Source organism: Bombus flavifrons, chromosome 5 (genome assembly GCF_040668555.2).
Source record: "Bombus flavifrons isolate JBK064 chromosome 5, iyBomFlav1_principal, whole genome shotgun sequence".
Classification (NCBI taxonomy): domain Eukaryota; kingdom Metazoa; phylum Arthropoda; class Insecta; order Hymenoptera; family Apidae; genus Bombus; species Bombus flavifrons.
Window position 1 is genome coordinate 16,687,082 of NC_138446.1, and position 22,731 is coordinate 16,709,812.

A 22,731-nucleotide genomic window follows, 5' to 3' on the forward strand; every position below is an offset into this window, starting at 1 on the left:
AAAAAAAAAGTTCCCGATAGAGATAAGACGGGGACAAGGTCAGACTGCTATCGCGAAAGCGTAAAAGCTCGCTGCAAAAACGTAGAACTCGAAGAATTGATTCGTTTTATCCTTGAACCGTTTCACTCAATTAATATTAATCCTTTCCTTCGATATCCTTTCCTTTAAAGAAGGCGAACGTGAAAAGAGGATAAATAGGCAATTTCATTAAATTAGTCAGTGGAAACATTGCAACGTCGAATTTCAAAGAAAAATTCAAACGGATATTTAAAAAGGAAAGAACCAATCGTATCGAAAGAACAGCAGTCTTGAAAATCGATAGCGCCTAGCAAAAATTCATTTTACGTCAACGAACCGAGCGAACCCACATCTTCCAATCCAGCGAATCCACTGATTTTCGTTCACGTGGATCGTATTATTTTCAATTAAAACATATAACGAAATGTATAATTAATTTCATACATTTGCACGAATTGTAATATGTATCGCGTGTTTTAAATATTTATAAACATTTAACATGTCACTGTTACCGATATAGTATTGTAGGAAATGAAAATTGGGTCCACAGTGAATGTGATAAAAATCAAAAAGCCCTGTCTCGAGAGAAGTCACGTGCAAATTCTGTTCTGTGTATCGTCCGCAACCTCGAATGGTAATTCCCATAGTGGTTGTCCCATCTACGTATGCATTTTGTTTCTTCCTCTCCTTTGCATATTTTCGCACGTGTCCCCACCACTAAGACGAAAGTATTTATTGCTCCTTGAATGCGTAGAAGTATCTACGCAAGGAAGCGTATCGTGGAAACGTTCGAGTCTTTTTCACGGTGGAAAGACATCATCTTTTATCTTTTCGACAGATAGTCGGCTATATCCTCTCCCTGTCGTGTTCCTCTGCTGGAAAAAAGCTACAAGATACAGCGATCCCATCGGTTCAACATACAGCCATTTACGTACACAATTTTATGAATTTCGGGCGTTCGACCATAAACTTCTTGCGAAACTTTCAAGGAAATGTTTTGCGGTTCGAAGCGTTCCCGTTAGGAGTTGACGAAGATGTAAGAAGACACTAGGAAATTGAAGTGAAAAACGAGTGATGTTCCGGACATCTTCAATTTCAAATTTTAAGGATATACACGAGACTGATAGACGAGGTAATACGCTGCATGTTTCAGTGGATTAAACCGCTTGGCAAAAGCGACATAGTCCTTCCATGCGCGTAGAAATAAATGCGACCAAGCTGCGAATATTTCTAATTACTAGCCACAAGTGTGAAAACCTTTTTACCGAATGTTAATTTTATTGTTATTTTCCGCTAATGTTTAATTAATTAATCTGAAAATATGAAGTTGATGCCAGAGATATCGATGGTAATTTCCTTCGCTGAAACATAGTTTTTACCAACGAATTCTCCTAGCTAATAAAGTTCAAAGTTGGATTTTTCTTTAATTCTTATAATCTATGGAATATTTTATTCTTGTAATATATAAACTTGCAAATTCTGAACTTCTCGCTTTCAACGTGTGCCACGATAACCGAAATAGAATATCGTAGGGAGTGGCAATCCTAGTAAAGGATTGTGGGTGTCGATCATACCTATAGTCGAAAGTTTCGAAACGGGTTAGAAAAAGAAAAAGGAAAGAAGCAAAGAGGTTCGTAGGTGGACTTTCCGTGCACGTTCAACGGTACTCCTACGTGGCATAAATTCCACGCGCACGTTCCACACGTCACGAAGGTCTTCGGGCGCTTTGTGCAACGTGAATTAGCTGTAGAATTTCGCATGCGGTCGAGTGGCTCCTGAAACAACGCAGTGGGTGCAACGAGAAACCGACTCTTGGCGGTGCATTGCGAAATTCACCTCTAAATGAGATAGGATGCGCGTAAATCGCACGGTACACGATACAGTAAATTGACTCACCCTCGACCTCGTGTCACGACTCGTCAAACAGTAAATGACGTCGAACAGATAAGTAAATCCTCTTTAAAATGTCGATCTTTTCCTAGTCGAGGATTCCAGGCTATGCTATTATATCTATTACTAGAATGGAATGCCTTAGCAATATTAAAAAACGATGAAAAAGAGGATGATCTTTCGTGGAGAAATAATTAAGAAATGTCGAATACAACTTTTGCGTGTGATGCATTATTTTCGAAAGACTCGAGTTTGAAATTGAAGATGCTAGCGGGTACCCTTGTTCTTTTTATTTCCTGGTAAAAAGCCAACAGAAACAAACTTAGATTACGTTATAAACATTTTAGGCTCGCGGCAACTTTTATAATAACTTCTTCTTATTACTTTTCTTATTATTCCAAGTTGTTCTTCGTCTGGGCTTCGGGCGTTATTTACTTCCTGTCCAGTGATTATGACTTATTCAAGAAATTGGAATATATTAAAGCTTCTTGCGAGACACGGTGACCTATGATGAATCGCAGCGACCGTGAAATTACGCGGCTCGCCCCTGACATTCTGCAAATGCTTGCTCCCTTGTTATGACGAAGTTGGACGGCCTTTTCCTTTTTACCGATTAGTCTCGTAAGTAAAGATTCAAGAACCACGTAATGTTTTACGGACCTGCGTAAAATTCCTCGACGACCGAGCGTGCAACGTTTTCCGCGCGGATCATCTCATCCCTGGAATCACTCGTTCGTCATTCCCGCGTTTATCGCGCGTCGTTTCAAAGATACGAGCGTGCCAGCATTTGGTGTAATTTATAGCGGAAATAAACGCGCCGTTTCTATATAGTATTTCATTTCCATCATAGTAAAAATGCAAGACCAGGCTTCAGAAAATTGTGTGCTTCGAGAAAGTATCAACAGATGGTGGAACAAAAATCGATAATTATTTACCAAGCGATTAATTCATCGATTTCGCTGCTTTTGAGAAATTATGCGTTGCGAAGGTTAACGAACGAACTCTCTTGTGAACCACTTTACATAAATTTACGTATACGCGATTCTTTCTCACCTTTAGTCTCAAAGATATACGCAAAACTATTTTCTATGCTGTAGCATCTAATTCAATTACAAAGTTGTAAATCTCATGATACGAATCATTGTCATAAAAGCTAGTTACCGATTTACCGAGTGGACTAGATCTCGTTTATGTTCCCATAAACAGAGAGAAAGAGTCACATAGTTACTCGTGATACCTAATCCTTCTGTAGTAACACTCGATTGAAATCCACTAAAATTAAAGCCGGAGTTCGAGCCGTAGACCTTGCAAGTGGACCGAATAATCCGCGAATCCTTTCCCCGTTCAATTCTTACGTCGTTTTACGTCAGAGTCGTGAAACTTTTTCTTAAAAAGAGTTACAACTTTCAAACTAAATTGCGCAATTCTTGTTATGGAAGACACGGTATAAAGATTTTTCTGTCCCTCTCGCCAAGGCAAAAAGTCACGCACGAAACGTACGTACATACGTGTGTTAAGTAGATACGTCAGAGTTAGAACGAATATCTTGCTGCTGCGACTTACTACGAGTAAGCCCGCATTAAATCACTTCAAGCACTCCGTCACGAGGAAAAATGCGTAAATTCCTTCGCGACCTCCTTCTCTTTGTCGCCGTATATCCTTGGACGTGAATTTTTTCATACGAGTCTGCTACGAACGCTTCGCACGGTCGTACAATTTTATCAAATGGAGAAAAAGTGGAAAGTAGGTTCCATTATGTGAGCGGGCACTCTTTTAAACGACGGGATTGAAAATAAAGTTTTTATAGCAGTTGATACTGGTAATCTCCGCGGAGGTTTTCGTCTACGAAGCACAGTGCTCGAATGAACTAATTAGGCAGACAAAATTCATAACTTAGTTTCACAAAAAAAAGAGCATTCAGTGTATAATTTACTCACAGTATTTTCTCCAAAGTTTATCATTTTCACGAGAATTATTCACCACGTGAAACAGTGACTTTTAATGGATTCGAATTGACACCGATGCTACACCACTACCACTATCGCTTTTGCTGCAACATACAATTTGAAGGTAATTTTACCCTATATCGTATAATGTAATATACGACATACATAACAAAATCACTAACAAAAATAACGATGTTAGTTGAAAATGTGTTTATTGCGTGCTTCGATATATCAACGATAATAGGAACGAATTAAATGTTTTGAAAATATTTTGATACAATTTTATTTTTTATTTTAAAGCGGAAATAGACAATAAATATTGAACAAATAAAGCATCCGTGGTAGAAACACCGTACGGGTTGGATCAATGCGCGGAACATTTTTATTTGAAATTTTATTTAAAGAGACTACCCACACAATTTGTACCCTTAACTACGTGTTTCTCTTAAGGTTCTCCGCGATATCTGTGTTTGAGAAGCTTTTATCGTTAAACTACCTCTGACACGATTCGTATACATGTTTATGAAAAAGATAAAGATATCGTGAAAGAAGCCTCGGGCGATATTAATACATAAATTATATGAAAAAGCAATAGCTTCTGCGAATGAAACATTTCTGCCCAGAGCAACATTCGACATTTTATTCTAACTGGTTTATACTCAAGAAACTACATACGGAAACTGTTCGGAATTTGAATCGTAATTTCCTGTCCAACAGACTGAATTACAACACCAAAGAATATTTGACATACCAAAACTGAAAAAGTTCTAATGATACGACGATACGATGATACATTTAGTCATTGGCCTCTAAAGGATTAAGAATGTAGCGGATGGTAAAACATCTGCGTGGCTTCAAACTTCTTTGACTTGTCACGTTCACACGGAAGAAGGTGGAAAAAGGAAGGAATTGGTCAAGGGAAAATAGTCTTGTGCAAAGAAAATTACATTAGATCCCGGAGGTGAGTCGAGGTTAACGAATTGCCCTATAGTAACATAGCGCAGCTTTTCTACTTGAAGACTCGATGAAACTGACATTCACGATGGATGAGTGTAAACCAGCAACACGGCATTACGTGTAAATGGTTAGGGGAAAATACATGATGAATTACTTCGATGATATTACGATTTATATTTTCTTCGATTCCAATACAGCGACTCGTCGTTAGAGACTCTGAAAAAGTATTTGAACGTTAGCAAGTATAAATATATTTTGTGTACTACTCTTTGAAATTTCATTGGCATCATAATGGTAAACGACTATCTCGATTATAGTGGTTTATTGAAGTTTATCGTAAGCATACGCTTAGTAAAATATTAATATGAATAATTAAATCAAAGATGAAGACTCACCGAATACAGATTGAGCTTTAATAACACATCGTCGACCAGCCATTTTATGCAACAACGTTATGCTAACGCGTGGTACCGGTTATTTTATGTAAAGCTAACAACTTTAGTTTGTGCACGAATACAAGAGTTTACCGGCTTTCATGAGCCACCGTATATGCACGAAAGCTCGGATAATCCACTGAAATTTTATGTTTCAGAAAAATGGACAACCCGAGTGACAACGCATCGGACGCGATTAGTAGTCAAAGGTAAACCTCAACGGCGAAATCTGAAACGAGAGAGAACACTGCGTTTAGTGAGAAAATCGAAAGTTGTCTCTGTCGGAGGAGTTGGGAGACCGTTTTGTTCACGACCAAGTTTTGGGAAAGTTTCTGTTGGGAGAGTGGCTGACGTTATGTAACGACAGATCTTACGACGATCTCCGACACATAAACAAACGCGAGCGTTAAGCAAGCGGAAAAATCCTCGACGATGAGGTGGCTCGTTGCGTCGTAAAACTTTGGCAGACTCCGAACAACAGGCAACCCTGCTAGGTATCCCCTATAGAAAAACAAACTAAAATATCATCTCCGAGAATAATTCTTTCTCGTAACTATGTAATTGCATCGCGGGGAACGTGGAACGTAGCGGGACCTGGTATCGCAAGAGGGATAATTTATAGCAAACAGAAAAGACGCGAATACGCGTTGGTGAGGCTAAAATACGAGAGAAGGTCGTTGAGCGGTTAGGAAAAATTTATCGTGGAAAGAAAATTCGATCTTTCATGAGTATTTACGGCATTTCAAGTTTCCTCGCACAAGCTCCTACTACGTACTTAAAATTGTAACGTAGCTTGCGAAGGAGGACGACGTTGGCTTGCTAACTGGTATTCTTAACAAAGCCTTTTAAATTTTGTTGCAAACTCGAGCATGAAAGTAATAGATTATGGTAGGTATGTTAATTAGTATCCCCATTATATAGAACTTTAATGCAGGTTGAAAAAGGAGGAGAGCAGAATTGCGTTATTATTTCCGTAAAAGAATCCTTTGTAATGAATTCTGCTTGAAACTTAGGTTCCAAGATAGTAGATTATATGTAGCGTTTTAATTAACTTTCTTATATATTTAGAGTTTTAAATATAGCTTTCAAAGGAAGAACGACGTCGTTGTAACATTATTTTCCTAACAAAGCGCTTAATAAAAAATGTCCATATATTTGAACTGTAAAACTGAAAATAGTAGATTATAGTATTTTGATAGATAACATCTTCTTGATCACGATAAAAATCTTACAATGCGAAACGATAGAGAGTAACAAGCGCGCTCCAATAACAAACAGCATCGGGAGTCACTCTGTGATGAGCAAAGAATGGCTGGAATATTAGACGAAGTGACCTGCCTACCTAGTCGTCGAACCTATCCGGGATTGTGTGAAAACTAAATAACAACGAACACGGGTTTTCAACTTAATCAAAAAGAGCGAGGGTCGCTCGTGACAAACCAGCCTTCGAACTTGCTCGTCAGTTTGATTAAACTGAAAACTTTTAAATACACCGAGTATCTCAACCCGAGCATAGGTAGTTGCATTATTGACTGTTTGACAAAAATACACTGACAATTTTTCAAAACTTCTTACGTTCCACAGTTGAACGTTACTTTCGATCTAAACTTTCTCCTCTGGAGCACAGAAGAGCCAGATTTCGAAGACTTGCGCGATCTCAATTCTTATAGTTGGCGTTGTAGAAAACTTTTCAAAGGCAAGAATCGAGAGGCGACAAAGTTGGAGAATATTCGAGAATATTCGATCGAAAGAACGATTTTTATGGAAAATCTCGTAACGGTGTCAAGGACCAACGCAATCGTTCTCGCTCATACGGAATTCGCATACTCCGCTTGGTGTGGTAACTGGTAGCAATGCGGTTTTGGATTGAACCGTGGAATAAATATCCGGTGGCGCATCAATCAGCCATTTCGAGATTGTATGTATTACGAGGATCGATGGGATTATTAGCAACGTCATCCTAATCACCTTTGGTTGCCTTAATCACCTGTATAATCAAAAAATCTCTTTAATTCATCCAATCCCTTTAATCCTTCCCACTGTGAATGAAAATGACAAAGTGTTGTTATAACGGAGTCAATTTAAAAATATTACATTACATGCATTATATGTATAATTATTCATCTGGTGGTTAATACGTGCAAATTTGAAAATATATAAAGAAGTTACTGTTTTCTATATCGTTCATTTTGAATTCTTCGTCATTACTCGTTACGTTAAGAAGATAGACATCATTATTGGAAAGCAAATCCGAGTAAAGTTTCTAGAACCACGATATGAAAATCCGTTTACAGTAGTGTCAAATGTTTCTACGCGTAACACCTACCATACATATTATATATTCGCGTTTCGCTGCATAATCGTTTCGCCAATCGTCCCATGCATAAATGTCGCGACACAGTTCTGACGAGTATTTATCGAGCACCGGGAAAAACTCACGCAAATTACAAAGTGTATATTACACGAAGGTGCTTTGTAATATTTGGCGAAGATTGTAACGCGTGAAAATATTTTCTCAAGGAAAATCTAACTTAAGACGCTTGTGTAGTGCCTTGGAAAAATATTAGTACCTTCGATCGGAGAGTATAAACGTTGGCAGCATTAATCGATGAAAAGAAGGACACGCTGAAACGCTCGGTGTATCGATAACGCACGTGACATTGTACAAACGCGTCCACATCTACTGAGGCGCGAAATCCCCGTGGAATTATTAATTTATATAACCGTCGATGCAGATGAGAATTGCGAGCAAACAATAATGAAAAATAAACGACAATCGGTCCTGCGATATTTACGATTATAAGCAGAGTATGGCTCGATTCACAGTCTCGGTTCACTCTCGGCTCGATCAAATTATTAACCCATTGTTTCGATTGTAGATGTTAAAAATATTTCACGATTCGTGAATCGAAAAACTCGTTCACACTATCGACTCAGTCGCGGACCGATCGATCTCGCACCTGTAAAATATTCTTTCTTCGATAATCTTTGTCCGTGAGGACTACTCATAGTGCGAATGCCTACGATCGAAAGCGTGGGATAAAAATTTAGCAGAATCGAATCACCGATAGCCTGGGTCGAGTCTAACGCTTCGACCGTACCTTTTCCTCCATTTGTTTCCACGTGGAAACCGAACGAGCCGCGAAATTCGATGACGAAACAGAGAGAACGTAATTAAATTTAAACGTATTACGATAATCGAACGAGTCAATGGTCTAATTTACTGACAAAAGTACTCCTTTGACGACTGATTAATTACATTCTTCTGTTCCACAGGGTATATAAGAAATCATCACCGAACAACAAGCTGACTCTCTACTTGGCGAGCAGAGATCTGATCGTGAGCGAGTTGAAAATCGATAAACTACAGGGCGTACTATTGGTCGATCCTGAATTTTTGCAAGAGAAAAGGGTGAGTTTTCAATACGAAGAAAACAATCAAATATTCCGCTTTCGCGTGGTTGAAAATGCCACGCTGAGATAGGAGAACGAAACGTAGGAAATCATACTTACCATTGTAGAAACTTTCCATTGGTTTAATTCAATGGATAGAATTCGTCTGCAAGCCTAATTTCTCAAACATTCTATCTCTCTGACCTCAATTTCATCGACAACTTTCTCGCGACATCTTTCCGTCGAACTTAATTAAAGATACTTCCGGGGTTACTCCGTGGGCAATTTATAGACTAGAAGAAGCTTGAAGAAGATGGCAGCGAGCTCACGACCCCTGAGACGACATCCTCGATACTTCCCGTTAACCCAACAGATACCCGTATTACGTAAACATCTTTCATCCACTGGTAAAAAGTTGCCGCCTCCACTGAATTATATTTACCTATAAATTATCGCGATCCGATAACTTTCGTTAGAGTAAAATTTGAAAAATATCGTACAATCATCGAATAGTTAATATTCACGGAAGGTCGAGAAGCCCAACCGCGAGTAAATTCGATATTGACTTTTTATTTATCCGAGAATTAGTACAGTGGTTCTGTAAAATTCGTTAGAGCTTCTACCGAAAAACTGTGCGAAGAATTTAAAAATCCTGGCACAACTATCAACCGAGAATAGACTAGCATTCGCGCAATTCTAAAGAACGGAATCACGATTATTTACCTCTCTATTTACCAATTTAACCGTCTGATGTTCCAGGTGTACGGGCAAATTACGTTGACTTTTCGCTACGGGAGGGAAGACGAAGAAGTAATGGGACTGAAATTCTGTAACGAGGCGGTTATGTGTCTCGCGCAACTTTACCCCCCATATTCCGGCGCTGATCAACAAGAAACGACCCCGTTACAGGTCTGTATAAAGATAATTAAACGTTTATCTCTCTTTCCAAGGTTTACGAGTTGGCATTTTGCTTCTGTATCTAGAGACGGTCGACTTAAATTTAGAAAATCAGAGCGATTTAACGAGCGGAACCCTGCCGGATGAGATTGAACGCAAGGGTGTTCATAAACTCGTGAAATCTTGTCCGTCAACGTGACACACGGCGAGCCAGCAGCTTACGATCAATGAAAATTTAATAAAGCCTTCGATGGTGCAAGTGTCCCGTGTTCCTATCCGCAGATGTTTCCATAACGTATCGTAAAATTGTAGAAAACTGGAAAATTAGTATTCCTGCATCATTCGACAGCTTAATCTCCGCACTGATTCTGGACTCGATAATCGATGATCCTTTCCGACAGGATATATAGAAAAGGGATGTAACTTTTCAAATTTCTCGACGGATCTTCCTTTATTTTTCTATCCGTACAAAAACTCATCGTTCTCTACCCGTGTTTAATCTTCTATTTAAAATTGCTTCACGATTTAAGCGTCGACGGATGATAAAAAAGGAAGAGGAAAGATAAAAATGCATAAAAGTTGGAATCGATGAATAATTGTTGGTAAAACGAAGAGAAAACGTAAAATCGCGACGGTGCTGGATTTTCTCAGTCGGTTAAACGGTAAAAGGGTCGTATTATTCGAGGTAACGACGCGGCACCGTAAGTTCGTAATCAATTAATGAAATAAGCCAAGCGGCTTAGCTTAGCTGTTTTCGTGCCTAGATAATTAGAAACTTACATACGCAACACCGATTGCAAATTGCATTAGCAGACCGTATAACGCTTCCTCGAGCGTGTAATTCCTAGCAAAAAGCTTCACCAGCTCCGGACCGTATACAAATTTCCGAAACTATGGATTTGGGAAATTTAAACAATTGAAACTAGACACTCGTTTGCCGATGCGTTGTTCGATGTTTCGAGAGAGGAAAAGGTTTAACAACCGTATAAACTGGATCGTATAAACTTATTATCTGTCGTTGTACGAAGAAACTTGCCAGGACAAGGTGAAATTATTTCATCAACCATAATAAGATAAATTCGATCGCTTAATCTCGAGATATTTCCATCCGAATGTGACGAAAATCTCTCAAAAGTAAAAATGTCGATCGATACGTCGTGTCATTCGTACGATCGTAGTCACTGTGATAGAAATAGATGTTTATGAAACGCAAAGCATATAACATGGAATATATGAAAAAGGATAGAAGCCGTGATCGAAGCAACAGGGCGAATTACAAATCATTGGCATGTATACCGCCTGTAAACGTAGTATAAACGTAGCAAAAGCAGATCTCTATAACGTAAATCGTTTGAAGAAAGTTTTCAAATAAAACATTTAACAACGGAACGTTCGACCGCGATAAATTAATTCGAGTAAGTTGTGCTCGTGTTTCTCCTAACTCACGATAATCGAGCGTCGTGATTGAAACGCTCTCGGTTGAAAAAACTAGACGTTAACGGAAAAGCTTCCTGCTGAGGTTGAATTTATCACAGCGAGCTCGGCTGCCTTGTCTTTGACATCCTCCACGTTCTCAACGTTCTCACGTTCGTTCTCCGCTGTACGAGGCCAGCGGCAAATCGGTCAACGCAAACCTCTCCGAGTTTTCTCTCCGAGTTCATCGCTCTTCAATATTTATTTGCCCCTGTTGGACACGCGAATACCTTGTTTATCGTGTATTCCAGCCAGTTGAATATATGCGATATGAAGAACGTTTGCGAGCAGCTTGTCGAAATATTACACACGCTACCTGAAAATTTGCTCCATGTTTGCTTATGCAGCTAAACCATGTAAAGAGGTTAAGCGATGTTGCAAACGTAATTCCCATTTCCGAAATGCGCACAGATGCGAATAACGCAGAGGAAATATTCTGAGTAGCGATGAACTTGATATGGATCGAAACAGGAGGAGAATGATCGGATAGAGAAGCAATGGAATAAGAGAAGAGATAATAGATGGAGAGGAATAGACAGATTGTCAAGTGCAGATCGTTTATCATCTCTAAAGCGTCTCTAAATATTTCTGTAAAATTAGAATTTATCGTTACCTGAAATCTCTCTTTGTATCTTTCTCCGTTCATCCACTATCCTCTATCGGACCTCTCATTATTAAATTAATATTAAATATCGATCGAAATCGTCTACTTTATCGTGCTTTACTCTGTGCATTTCCACGATGCAAGCGCTTACGATGTGAATTTTTTCTCGGTTGAATAGGAAGATTTCAAAGACGAGTTCTACTAGGGTAACCTTTTAGAACCAGTCACGAGAGCTTCTTCGGCGAAAGGCAAGCAGCGGAGGGTTGTTTCAGAACGGTTCGATGCACGTTGTTCGGTGACGTCGCGCGTATCAGTTACAAGGCTTACGACCTATATAACATGCATCCCGTACTCCATAAGCTTAACGGTTCATTTCCGAGAGGATCAACGATCTACCAGATCCCTTAACGCCTTGTTCGTTCAAACCTTCCACCATTGGTTGACCGTTGTAACGAACCGAGCGAGTTATTAGTTCCGTACGGAAACAAAATTGATACGCGATCTTTTAATCCTCAACCGGCAGCCACAATTATCTGAGTTTCCAATGGGGTAGCTGGCCGTTTCAATTTTCAACGTATTTCGTCGCTTTTACCTCGTATAATCGAAAATTTCCTGAGAAATTATCAACTTTTCCATCGAATATCTCCTTCGACCATGTTCTTTCTTCTTTGAGAATTTACGATTCCTTGGTTCACGGACGGTTTCTCGGCGGAAATCTCTTCGCGCAATTACCGGGTGCTTTTACAAGAGAACGTAAAGCTCTAATTAAAGATCGTTAAAGATTTACAAACTCAACAAGCTCCCAATTAACGAAACGACAAATATATTCGTCTTTGGTAAAATGATCTCACAATCAGACAGGCAAATCTCAAATTTAGAGCGCTGCGTCTTTCTTACAAAACCATTCCAAAAACAATTTACAAAACCAAGGGAGTGTATCCTAGTACTTGTAATTAGTAAGGAAGCCATTTTGCTCGCGGAGTTATCATTGCCAAGAATTAGACGATAGAAAATAATCAGGATTATAGTCTTGCTAATGTCGAGCGATCATTTTAAAACGTTATACGACACAATAGAAACTTCATGAAGGCAGCGAACGTTGCTCAGGGAAAAGAACGGGACGACAAAGATTGGCGCTTGTCGTTGCCTATCTTCAAAAGATATTTCTTGATAAAAAAAAGGTCCGTCGTTCCTTTCAACTAGAAACCTTTTGAAAGCTGTCTCCTGTCGCCCCTCCTCGCTGTTTCATTTTCACTGACCACCTCTCAAGAGTTCCATAAATGGAAAAACCACATACACGTCAGGTGTCGACGAGCTAACACTTGGGCTTGGCGAAAACCATTCCCAACGTACGGAAGTCAAGCTAAGGTCGCGTTGTCTAGGGAAACAAACTTTCTCGCCCAATTTACTAAGACTTTCGTCTTATTGTTAGCTGATGAAAAGTCGGCTGTTTCTCCTTCTGGCGTTGTTTCGTCAACTGGCTACCATTGTTTCGTCGCAAGTCAGGCACAATGGCGGAAGCTGTTACGTTGAAATTGCGAGAACTTTCGTCCAGAATGGGAAGCTTTAACGGCGCTTTGCGAAAATTACAATGAAAGTAGTCGCGAAAGTAGTGGTAAAAAGAAAACTTTCGCCGCGAAATACCGTGGTTTCACCCGATACATTTTGATTTCCAAGGACTGGATGAAATACCTAAGAATGAAAATTTCGACGTCTTAGCTTTCAGCTGTGCTCGCGTATTTCAAGCTTTTGCCTGTTATCAACCGTTTCACAGCCGAATTTTTGTGTATTTTCGACCAATCGCGGGGAGACGCAATCGCGAAGAAACACGTCAACGGGAGTCGTAAATTCCCGTTACGATTAGAATAATCGACACTACGAGTCGATCGATCTCCTGATTTCCGTTGAGATAATAGGGGTGGTTGAGGTGGTATAACACTGCGATTGACAGGGTTATAAACTATATATTTTTAACACTTAAGTTACACCGTTGCTTGTGATATACGTCGTAGACAATGATTTGGCGTACAGAGATGCGATACACTGGCACAATATTCGTTGGTGATCGAGCAAGGCTCTTAGAGTCTTTTTGTTATAGTTGACGTAGCAATAAGGGAGACTAACCCGGTACTGGCACGTTGACTATTCTAACGTTGAAGAATAAGTAATTTACAGTGCCGATGCTGTGTCGGAGGAAAGCTAGCGATGGGTGTGTCTAGCGTACGGGACCATCGGATTTGGCGATGACAATTTTGGTTAGGAAAGCGAGGGCAGTAGACATTGCTTCTGATTGGATAAACGAAGGTTGGTGGACTAGGAAGGGTCTTAGCCGCCCTCGATAGAAAGCTGCTAGTGGGAAGCATCGTACGTGAGAAAAACTAACTTTCCCGTGTCAGCCGTAGTAGACAATAATCTTTAGAAAGCGATTTAGAAAAACGATATTTGTTCGGTCTGAAGGACCTTAGCTAGCAAATTCCTGAGATTTACGATGGGTCCTTAAGACTATTGAGTGTACGCAGTAAGGGTGAGCGGACATCATTAATAATAGAAATGTTTATTTTCTTTAAAATGAGTGGTTTTTTAAACGAGACACAACGCGCTATAATTTGAGATTAAGAATTTGCACAACTGAATTGAATACTATTGGCGAAACTTTGCAAGTCAGGAATATGGTGTTACGCAGAACGTGATAGGATATATAAACGTATAGCGGTTAAATTCGTGCTAAATATTCGATGTTTGAATCCTCGTTAGAACGTGGTTGACGGAATGAATGTATCTGATTAGCATCTGTCGCAACTAAAAGCTTGCGAAAACATACTCGGCAAATTAGTTTGGTTACATCCTTTTTTTCCGGCCGTTTGCAATAAATTCGTTGGTCGGAGAAGGTCCAGCCATTCCCGAAAGTATGTTCCGAACGCTGCCAACTCTGTCTCGTTTATATTTCCCTGGAATAATTTTATCCAGTTCCTAAAGGTGCAGAATGGAAGCGCGGCGAATATGCATGTGTTCACTGCTCTTAATTACGTACGCTGAATTTTTTCTCCGTTTTGTTTAACTCTTTTCTCTGACTTTACGTTTAAACGTTTTATACGCGCATCTTTAATTACAAAATCTTCGCCTAATCCTCACTTAATCTTTTCTTAAAATATCTCGGTCTTCCTGAAGTAAGAAAAATCCTCTTAAAAAGCATATGTATACCGTTTTGTGCCATTGTTTCTGCAGTTTCATAGTTATCCTTCAACGTCCGAATCATTTTGCACGAAAATAAACGATACGTCGTTCAAAGCATTCTTTGAAAAAGCATTGTATCCATGATGAAGAACGTCGGAAAATTCTATACCAGAGACAATTTTTCCTACGGCGTTCGCTGCAGGCCAAGGTCAGCTCCTGGCCAGGATCGAGCTTCTTTGCATCACCCAACGTACCGAACGGTATCGAAAGCTTCGGTTAACCGTCGCTTCGAGCTTCGATAAACATTAAAAAACGAACGAAACGTTCTTTCGATCCTAGGCATCCTGGCGTATCGATCCTCGCGTATTCATAAACGACGGCAGCAGGAAAACACGGTGAAATGGTGAGACGTATCGCGATGAAATTGCTTTTCTCCGACTGTGCTCACCAGAGATCACGTTTCTCTCGCAATGGATCTTCCTCCACCATCTGCGGAATTGCGAAACGACGCCGGATATCGTGTATCCGCGTACGGATTCGCAGAGATACAGCTGTGACAGGTGCAAAGGTGTCCCATCGGTTGATTCAAATTGTGCGGTGTACGCGTCCCTACCGCGAGCAGAGTGAAAACACTTCGAGGTCGTATGTATGAAATAAGAATTGGTGCGTCTCCCGCCGAATTGGTTTCGTTTCTTCACACCACAAGCTACAAATATTACGCTTCACTGCCTATTAAAATATACGTCATATTCTAAATTTGGGAAATTAGAGAACCAAAGAGATTAAGAAACTGCGCTCTCATAGAATTCAAATTTCCTATAATCGCGAGTTACTTTCCGGAAAGCTCTTCGTCTTTCTTGATAATGCGTAACTACGATAACTAATTCAACGAACGTATCCATTGATAAAGTATATCTATATACATATTGAAAAATATAGACACCAAAATACACGATAGATGCTATACGATCTGTTATAAATCCATTAGGTTGTCTTTCGTTGTATGAGGAAATAATAGACGCACGTTTGTTGTTTTATACTATTTTATCGAATTACGTACGATTCATTTTGTTCCGTCGAGATAAACACCGCGACATTTCACAGACTTGGTTTCACGTTTGTACGAAGGTGCACTATTGCAAAGAACACGTTCGCGAAAGAAAGACACTTTTCGGACAACCTAATATCAGAGGAACTTGAGATCTCTGGCTTTAAGCATAAGACGAAAAGTCTTAGGCGTGATGTGCTAACTACAACCGAACGAACTCGAGGGAAATTAAAGAAGCATTTCTCGACATCGCGGGAGACGTGGTTTCGAGACTCGTAACACGAGCGAAGGTGCGATGAAGTGGCTCATCTTTCAATGATATCCTACGAAACGATCGTCGTTCATGTCTAATTCATCGATCGAATGAATAATGGATCGCACGGCGCCTGTAAAAACCTCAGCCAGGTGAAATATCCAGGAAAAGGGAAAGAGACTTGATAAATAATTTTCACGACGCGCCAAATCGACCTAGCTGCGGGTCAGGGTTAGTGTCAAGGCCGCGACCTGTCGTAATACGCGAGGCTGGTCTTACCCACCACTGCAGGATCTCGTTCGACGAGCATGGAATTTATATCACGGCTTGATTGCATGGCAATTCTTCGGGGAATTTGCTTTTTCCTCATCATCTTTCCACGAGCTTGTTGCCGTAGATCGAAATTTGATAGAATATTTTCGACCGCGAAGCGAATAGCGATCGAGTCGTTGAGTATAAATGAAGTTATGTTCGACAGTGATATTATGATTCTTTATATTATAAATTATTTGGCTTTCAAATAAATTCCTTAATTCTTCGCCGATTTACATATAATTTCTCCATTTCTCAATAAAATAGAAATAAACAGGATAAATAATAAATCCGCGAACAATTCACGATTTTCGCAAAATTCTCCTTCTTCGACTTTCAAACGATTCTCTCGCTCCTTCGATCATTCGATCGCTTACAGTCCAATGCTAGTCAATTATTCCACATTACACGCATTCCGAATTCCATTCCAAATTCCTCGTAGAGTTTACTCGCGTATTATTCGTCTCGCTTCTCTTCCCATTCGCTCTTCTTACTCGCTACCAATAGCACGAACGTTTTTACAATTCTTTACCACTCAACATCTCGATGTAGAATATCAAGAATTCTCGTTCCCACGGATTATCGTGTTTCCAATTATCGAAATTGACTTTTGAGCATTTCGCTAACAAGATTCCGTTCTCTTTGGATAATTTCAAGCGACCAAAGTTGAATTCTCCGATTACAAAGTAATTCTCAAAGAGATTTTTTAAACCGCGAAACAACGGACGTACGACGATGGAAAACGATAACCGTTGCGAACTGTTCTCGAAGCAAAAGAGAAGAATAACTCGAAAGTAACTAGATAGAAAAATACGACTGACCTCGAATCCTCTTCAAGATCGTTCTTTTCCTCGTTACGCAAACTTTTATTTAAAGCAGACTAGAAAGAAATCGTTCGCAGACGATTTATTGCACCGTTGCGTGTTATAAAATTACATTCAATCTTCTTCTTCTTTTTTTTTTTTTTGTTTTTCGATAAAATTCCATTCGTTCCCACGTTGAGATAAAACAAGAATGGACAGTCAAGTAGCAGAGGTTTACACGATACCGAGCGTGTTCTTTATTTACGTTAATCGTTCGTCAGAATTAAGTTCGTTTCAACGAATCCACGACGCAAATTGAAACGTGCTTCTTCAGCGTTTTTCTTGTTCCTTTCTATCGCCAAAGGAACGTCGAGAAAACTGTTCTCGCTTGACTTCTACTTTCATCCATTTCAATTACTCTCGCGAATCTCCTTTTTGCAACAGCACCGGCGCTGTACACGGCATAGTCAGCCGTATCGCGTTACGCTGGATTTATCCGCAAAATTACTCCTGCGCGACTTTCCTATATTAATTGATCGCGATTCACGACGGCAAAGGTAGAAGGGCATTTAAATCGTATCGATCGATTCAATGGCAAACGACACGACTCGTACCGCAGTCGATGATATTCCTTTCCTTCAGATGCATTAGATCGACTGCCAAATAAAAGGCAGTTGAAATCAGCGTGCTTCCAACGTTCGTCTGTTTCTCCTAAGTAAACGTTGCAAGGTAACACGATGTACACGATAACAATATTCGCCAGCTCGCAATTATCATGGAATCGGGTCGAGGTTGCGTTTCATTAGAACTCCATAAGGTTTTATTAACGGTGAACGGCGATAAACGAAATTTCTCGTTCGCTTGGCTGCTGTAGACTGTGGAAAAAGAGTAGCTGGAAAAGAAGAAAACGACAAAGCATTTATTCGACGAAATTTGAAGAGTATTTGAACACCGAACTACTCGCGCGATAGCATCAAAATATTTATCGTCTTCCTCTTCCGAGTTTCATAAATATATTTTAAAACGCTATACCCGCTTTGAAAATATTTACTTGTATGTAAATTATTTATCAAACAAACAGCTTTAATTATCCTCCATTTTGCTGCGGTTTAGAGTAGCGCGGTGCATATTGGGTAACGAATCGTGACAAGACTTTTATTTTCGCCACTGTCGAGCTCGGCCGAATCATATTCCGGGTCATTTATAAATGTTTAATATCACTTGGCCGGTCGAAAATTACCGCTACGAACGTCACAGAAAAAATTGCCACGTCGCTGTGTGTAATAACCACGATTTATGCGGAACAAAGCAAGAAATACTAAGACTAATGGGATCGTTTGAATCCCGCGAAACACTGAGGCTAAGCACGAGAAGCTTGGCGTGATATCGCTGTCGTATAAATAAACGATAATCAGAGTCGCGGATGCGGTAAAAGTTATTAATTAACTCGCAGAGAACGTCGCTAGAATTTGTGCTTTTGCCATCCGAACGAACGAAAATGTATTTTTGCCCCGTGGCTATTGTCGCACGGCGTTGTTGCATTCCACGAAAATTAATTCTCGTTCGACTAATTTTCCTCGATGGTAGAGCTAGTTGGCCCGCTTTTTTAAAACAAACACGAACCGTGTTAACGAATCGATGTTGATTTAACCGTGAGAAAAAGGAAGGTTGAATGTTTAGCCATTTTAACGAGAAAAAAAGAAAAGTTAAATTTCAGGAACACCCTTTTTTGGCGTCCTTTGCCAAGAAAATCAATTACAGAATTGATCGGGCGAGAAAGTCGTCAGAATCTTTTCGGGAAATTAGAAACGTCACACGTTCGATTATCGTCCCGAACGATAAAATCTCTTTCTCGAGGGGCAAAAGAAATACTATCGAGTGAAAATCGAGTCGTACGAGAAGCGAGGACGAACACAAATGGAAAGTCATTATGACTGGGGACTTTTAGGATTCGGTGATCAATCATAATTTGGTTCCGCCTGGAGAACCTTCCAAATCACCTGTCGAGAAACGAATAAGAAGCTACTGAGACTGCGTAGCATTGTCGCGAGACGAACGATCCATTACGTAAAATTCTCGTTTCTCTTTTTCTTTTTTTTTACTCGATGAAAATCTGTACCTAAGTTCTGGGTCGTTCGCTGATGCTCGCGAAATAACGCACCTTTCTCTGTCTAAGCCCTCCGTAACCGAAAGACAATATGTACCTACGTATCTAGAGGCCGACCTATAAGGAAGAGACAATTCTCGACGATCAACATTTCGAAATATTAATCTCACGCAATATTCCACGAAATACCCCTACGCGATTTTATTTTGTTTATTTATTTATCCCGGTTAAATGGGACAGACAGTAAATAACGCATAACTGAAAACACTTGGCCGCATTTAAAAAGTAATCAACCGCTTAAAACATTTCAAACATCGAGAAAACGTTTCACTCGATTATTAATCGTTGAAAATGAAAGAAGAAAGCAATTTCCGAGCGCCACTTCAGCAAATTCCGGTTGATACTATAAAATCTGGTAGAGTTGTTAAAAGTGAAAGATCAATGATAGAGAAAACAAAAAGGAATTTCGAAGAGATTGCAAGAATTATCTGAGCCTCTCCTGACTAACGAGGAACCATCGTTTTCAAGGACGGATATTAATTATCTCTAGCACGAATAACGACGTCCAATTGTATAAGACGCTCTACTAATCCACCCTAAAATTAGAAAGTTTCCTTTGCTAATGAGAGTGGAAGTTTCTTGATCGTGCCTACTTCCATGGAAAATCAGCCAAGACGAGATAAAGGAGAAGGTAATGTAAGAACGTAAGACGAGAGTGTACAAGCTTTCGCACATGCGAATGAAGACGAAGCACGCGTAAAAACTGGTGTATCCGGCAGCTGGAAGAGAGCGTCACGCGAAACGAAAAATTACGAGCGACACCATCTTCCATAATATAGGAGCGGAGAAATGGAAAAGTATGTGTACGATAAAGGTTGCTCGTTTCAGAATGATTCTTAATATCGTGTGCATGATAAACGTCGAGTAAAGCGAAGCAAGTAATATCGCGCGTATTTATAGTATTGGAAAATTTACGTGTACTCCAAACGACCAGTTTTCCTTGTACGAATATTAAAAAGTTACAAAGTATTAGAAAGTCTCAGAAACGACGATGTTTTCAATGACCGTATTGAAATCTGCCTCTTTGATTATAAGATAACGTCTTCTCGTTTGATAATTAAAAATCAGAAAATCGACAAAGATCTTATTTATCGCGTATTTCTTTTCCTATTCTATTCTATTCAGCGAGAAAAGAACAAGCGTCGAGAGCGCGTCTCATAGGCTTTGCTAGCTTTGTCGGTGCAAAACTTATCCGACCACTCGTACACGTAATATTTGTATACGTAAATTATAAGAATTTTTATTTGCCCGTTGGCAATCTCTCGAGGACGTCATCGGAGAGGGTGAAAAGACGCGGTGAAAATCTTGAAGCGCGCAATTCTCAGGTTCCTCAGGCGATATTATCGTTAGAGGATTACTCTCGGTGGTTGAGGCGCAACATGGATGCACTGAAAACGGCTGGATAATATGGTTTCACGGTGGACTACAAATGTTACGATTCCACGGCCGACGGGTTTCAAAGGGGTAATGCGATAGAGCTGAAAGCCGCTACGTCGCACATCAATCATGCATACAGAGCGCGAACCAGCTTTACGGCGAATAGGCAAAAAAGAAACAGGGAGAAAGTAAAGGAGAAGCGAACGAGAAGGCGCTAAGTACTTCCTGAAAAAAAGACGGAATCCAAGCGGAGAGAAATCGAAAAGAAATCAAGAGTGTGTGAAGTCTTGAACGATGCGCGTCACTGGTCTGGTAAATACGACTAAATATACCTTTAGGGAACGTTTTCATATACCGCTACGGTATATAAGCTTCTCTAATAGAGCAACTTTTTGCAAATGAATGATCGAAGCTGTTGAGAATTGTGGATCTTTGAAGCCGAAATAACGTTACACGAACACTAAATTTACACTTGGAATTAATATTAGAACAGTTATATATTTATTTTATGGACGATTTCTTATATATTCATGGATGCACACTTGCACGCGTCTCAGCACTTTCTTCTATACCCGACTGTCAACCGACTGAATAGTTTACGTTCATCTGTTTTCGAGACGCCGCGCACACACATACCTCCACACACTGATACCCACATACAAGTATCTCTACTACGCATTTAAGCCAGTCCAGCACAGAAAATTATACATATCTCAATGGAAACGAATAATTTAAATGTTATAAAATACGCGTGGATAGTCTATACCTAGCGAGTCAATGGAAAGAAAGAATTCAGAAATAAGAATCAGTCGTATGAACAATGAATTGTCCGAGTGGTAGTAAAAAGCGCTATGCATCCTTCTATCTAAAATTTTATTCTAAAAATAATATTCTAAGAATGAAATATTTCCCACGAGAAATTGCAGCTGCTCTCTTTGAAGAACCTCGACGAGAAAGTATCTGCCGTACAGAGGCTAAAAATGATAGGAAATAAAATCTTAAAGCGGAATTTCACACGGGTGGGAGTAATTGATACTCTTAGGAAATGCCGCATAGTTTATCTTCATGCGGTATATTGATTTTCCAGGTTGTCGGTCTCTTTGTCTTTGAGTAAAGCGGTGGAATCTAATTCGTTGCGACAGAATTGACGCGTTGAACGAAGATGTCATTAGAAAAACGTCGCGGTGAGACTACGTTGTAGCTACCAGCCTTCGTCTCCGACGCCGATGAATGCGGTCTTTTACGCATTGTATGTACGCGTGTATGTCAAATATCCATTGAAACCTTTTCGCCGCGCTACGATTTCGCTCTCGGTGAAACGATGTACTTGACTGAACAACAATGGCATATCTCGACAATGCTTGACACCTAGTCGTGATAAACCTCGTACAACCTTTCTCTCTTTGTAAAAGTCCCGCGCGTAAAGCGTAGAATTATCCACAACGCGTTTGCGTTCGCGAATCGCTTCGGCGATCGATAAATTTCGTTTCGACGCGCAATTTGCTACCATTACGTTTATTACACAAATAGTTAATTGATCACGATAAAATACTCTGAACGAGCCTTATGCAAATACGCTCGATTAAATGAAAAAGATTTTCGAGCAATTATAAATGGATATCGCGTAAAAACACAGACTCGATTTTATTGAGAATCGACAAACCTTGCGCGTCGATAAACTTTGAAATAGTCAATTAATTAACATACGTCAAAGAGCAGCCTAATATACGTCGATAATTTTGTGTGTAAATCCTCTATCGATCGACTAAGCAGAACAAATTTCGGAGGATTATTCCGTCATCGTGTAATGAAACGTTCAAATATATAGCATCGCGCAAACCGTCGAATCTCTCTGAACGAAAACGGAATGATCTCTGGATCTCTGAGTCGAACATTAATTATCGCGCAGATGTAAAATTATTAAGCTTACGATCCTCGTGACTACGAGGCTTCGAAATACAATTTTTAAATATTACCGTCGTCAA

The 22,731-nt window shown here is 39.8% G+C and overlaps 2 protein-coding genes across 15 annotated transcripts in view; one reads left to right on the forward strand and one right to left on the reverse strand.

Annotated features, from left to right (window-relative positions):
* The window catches only part of LOC138180222 (phosrestin-2), a 178,954-nt gene that overhangs the window by 149,635 nt on the left and 6,588 nt on the right, over nucleotides 1-22,731 (forward strand). For 12 of the 14 annotated variants that reach the window (XM_069113863.1, XM_069113861.1, XM_069113854.1 and 9 more), the window contains 3 exons: nucleotides 5,404-5,454; nucleotides 8,522-8,657; nucleotides 9,398-9,547. In XM_069113863.1, the coding sequence (XP_068969964.1) occupies nucleotides 5,404-5,454; nucleotides 8,522-8,657; nucleotides 9,398-9,547 (337 nt within the window). Of the gene's footprint in view, nucleotides 1-4,085; nucleotides 4,816-5,403; nucleotides 5,455-8,521; nucleotides 8,658-9,397; nucleotides 9,548-22,731 lie in introns of those variants that run through there. The other 2 variants (XM_069113868.1, XM_069113860.1) reach the window with 2 other exon arrangements.
* Nucleotides 1-22,731, reverse strand: part of LOC138180232 (14 kDa phosphohistidine phosphatase) — a 65,600-nt gene that overhangs the window by 35,646 nt on the left and 7,223 nt on the right. The window lies entirely within an intron of this gene.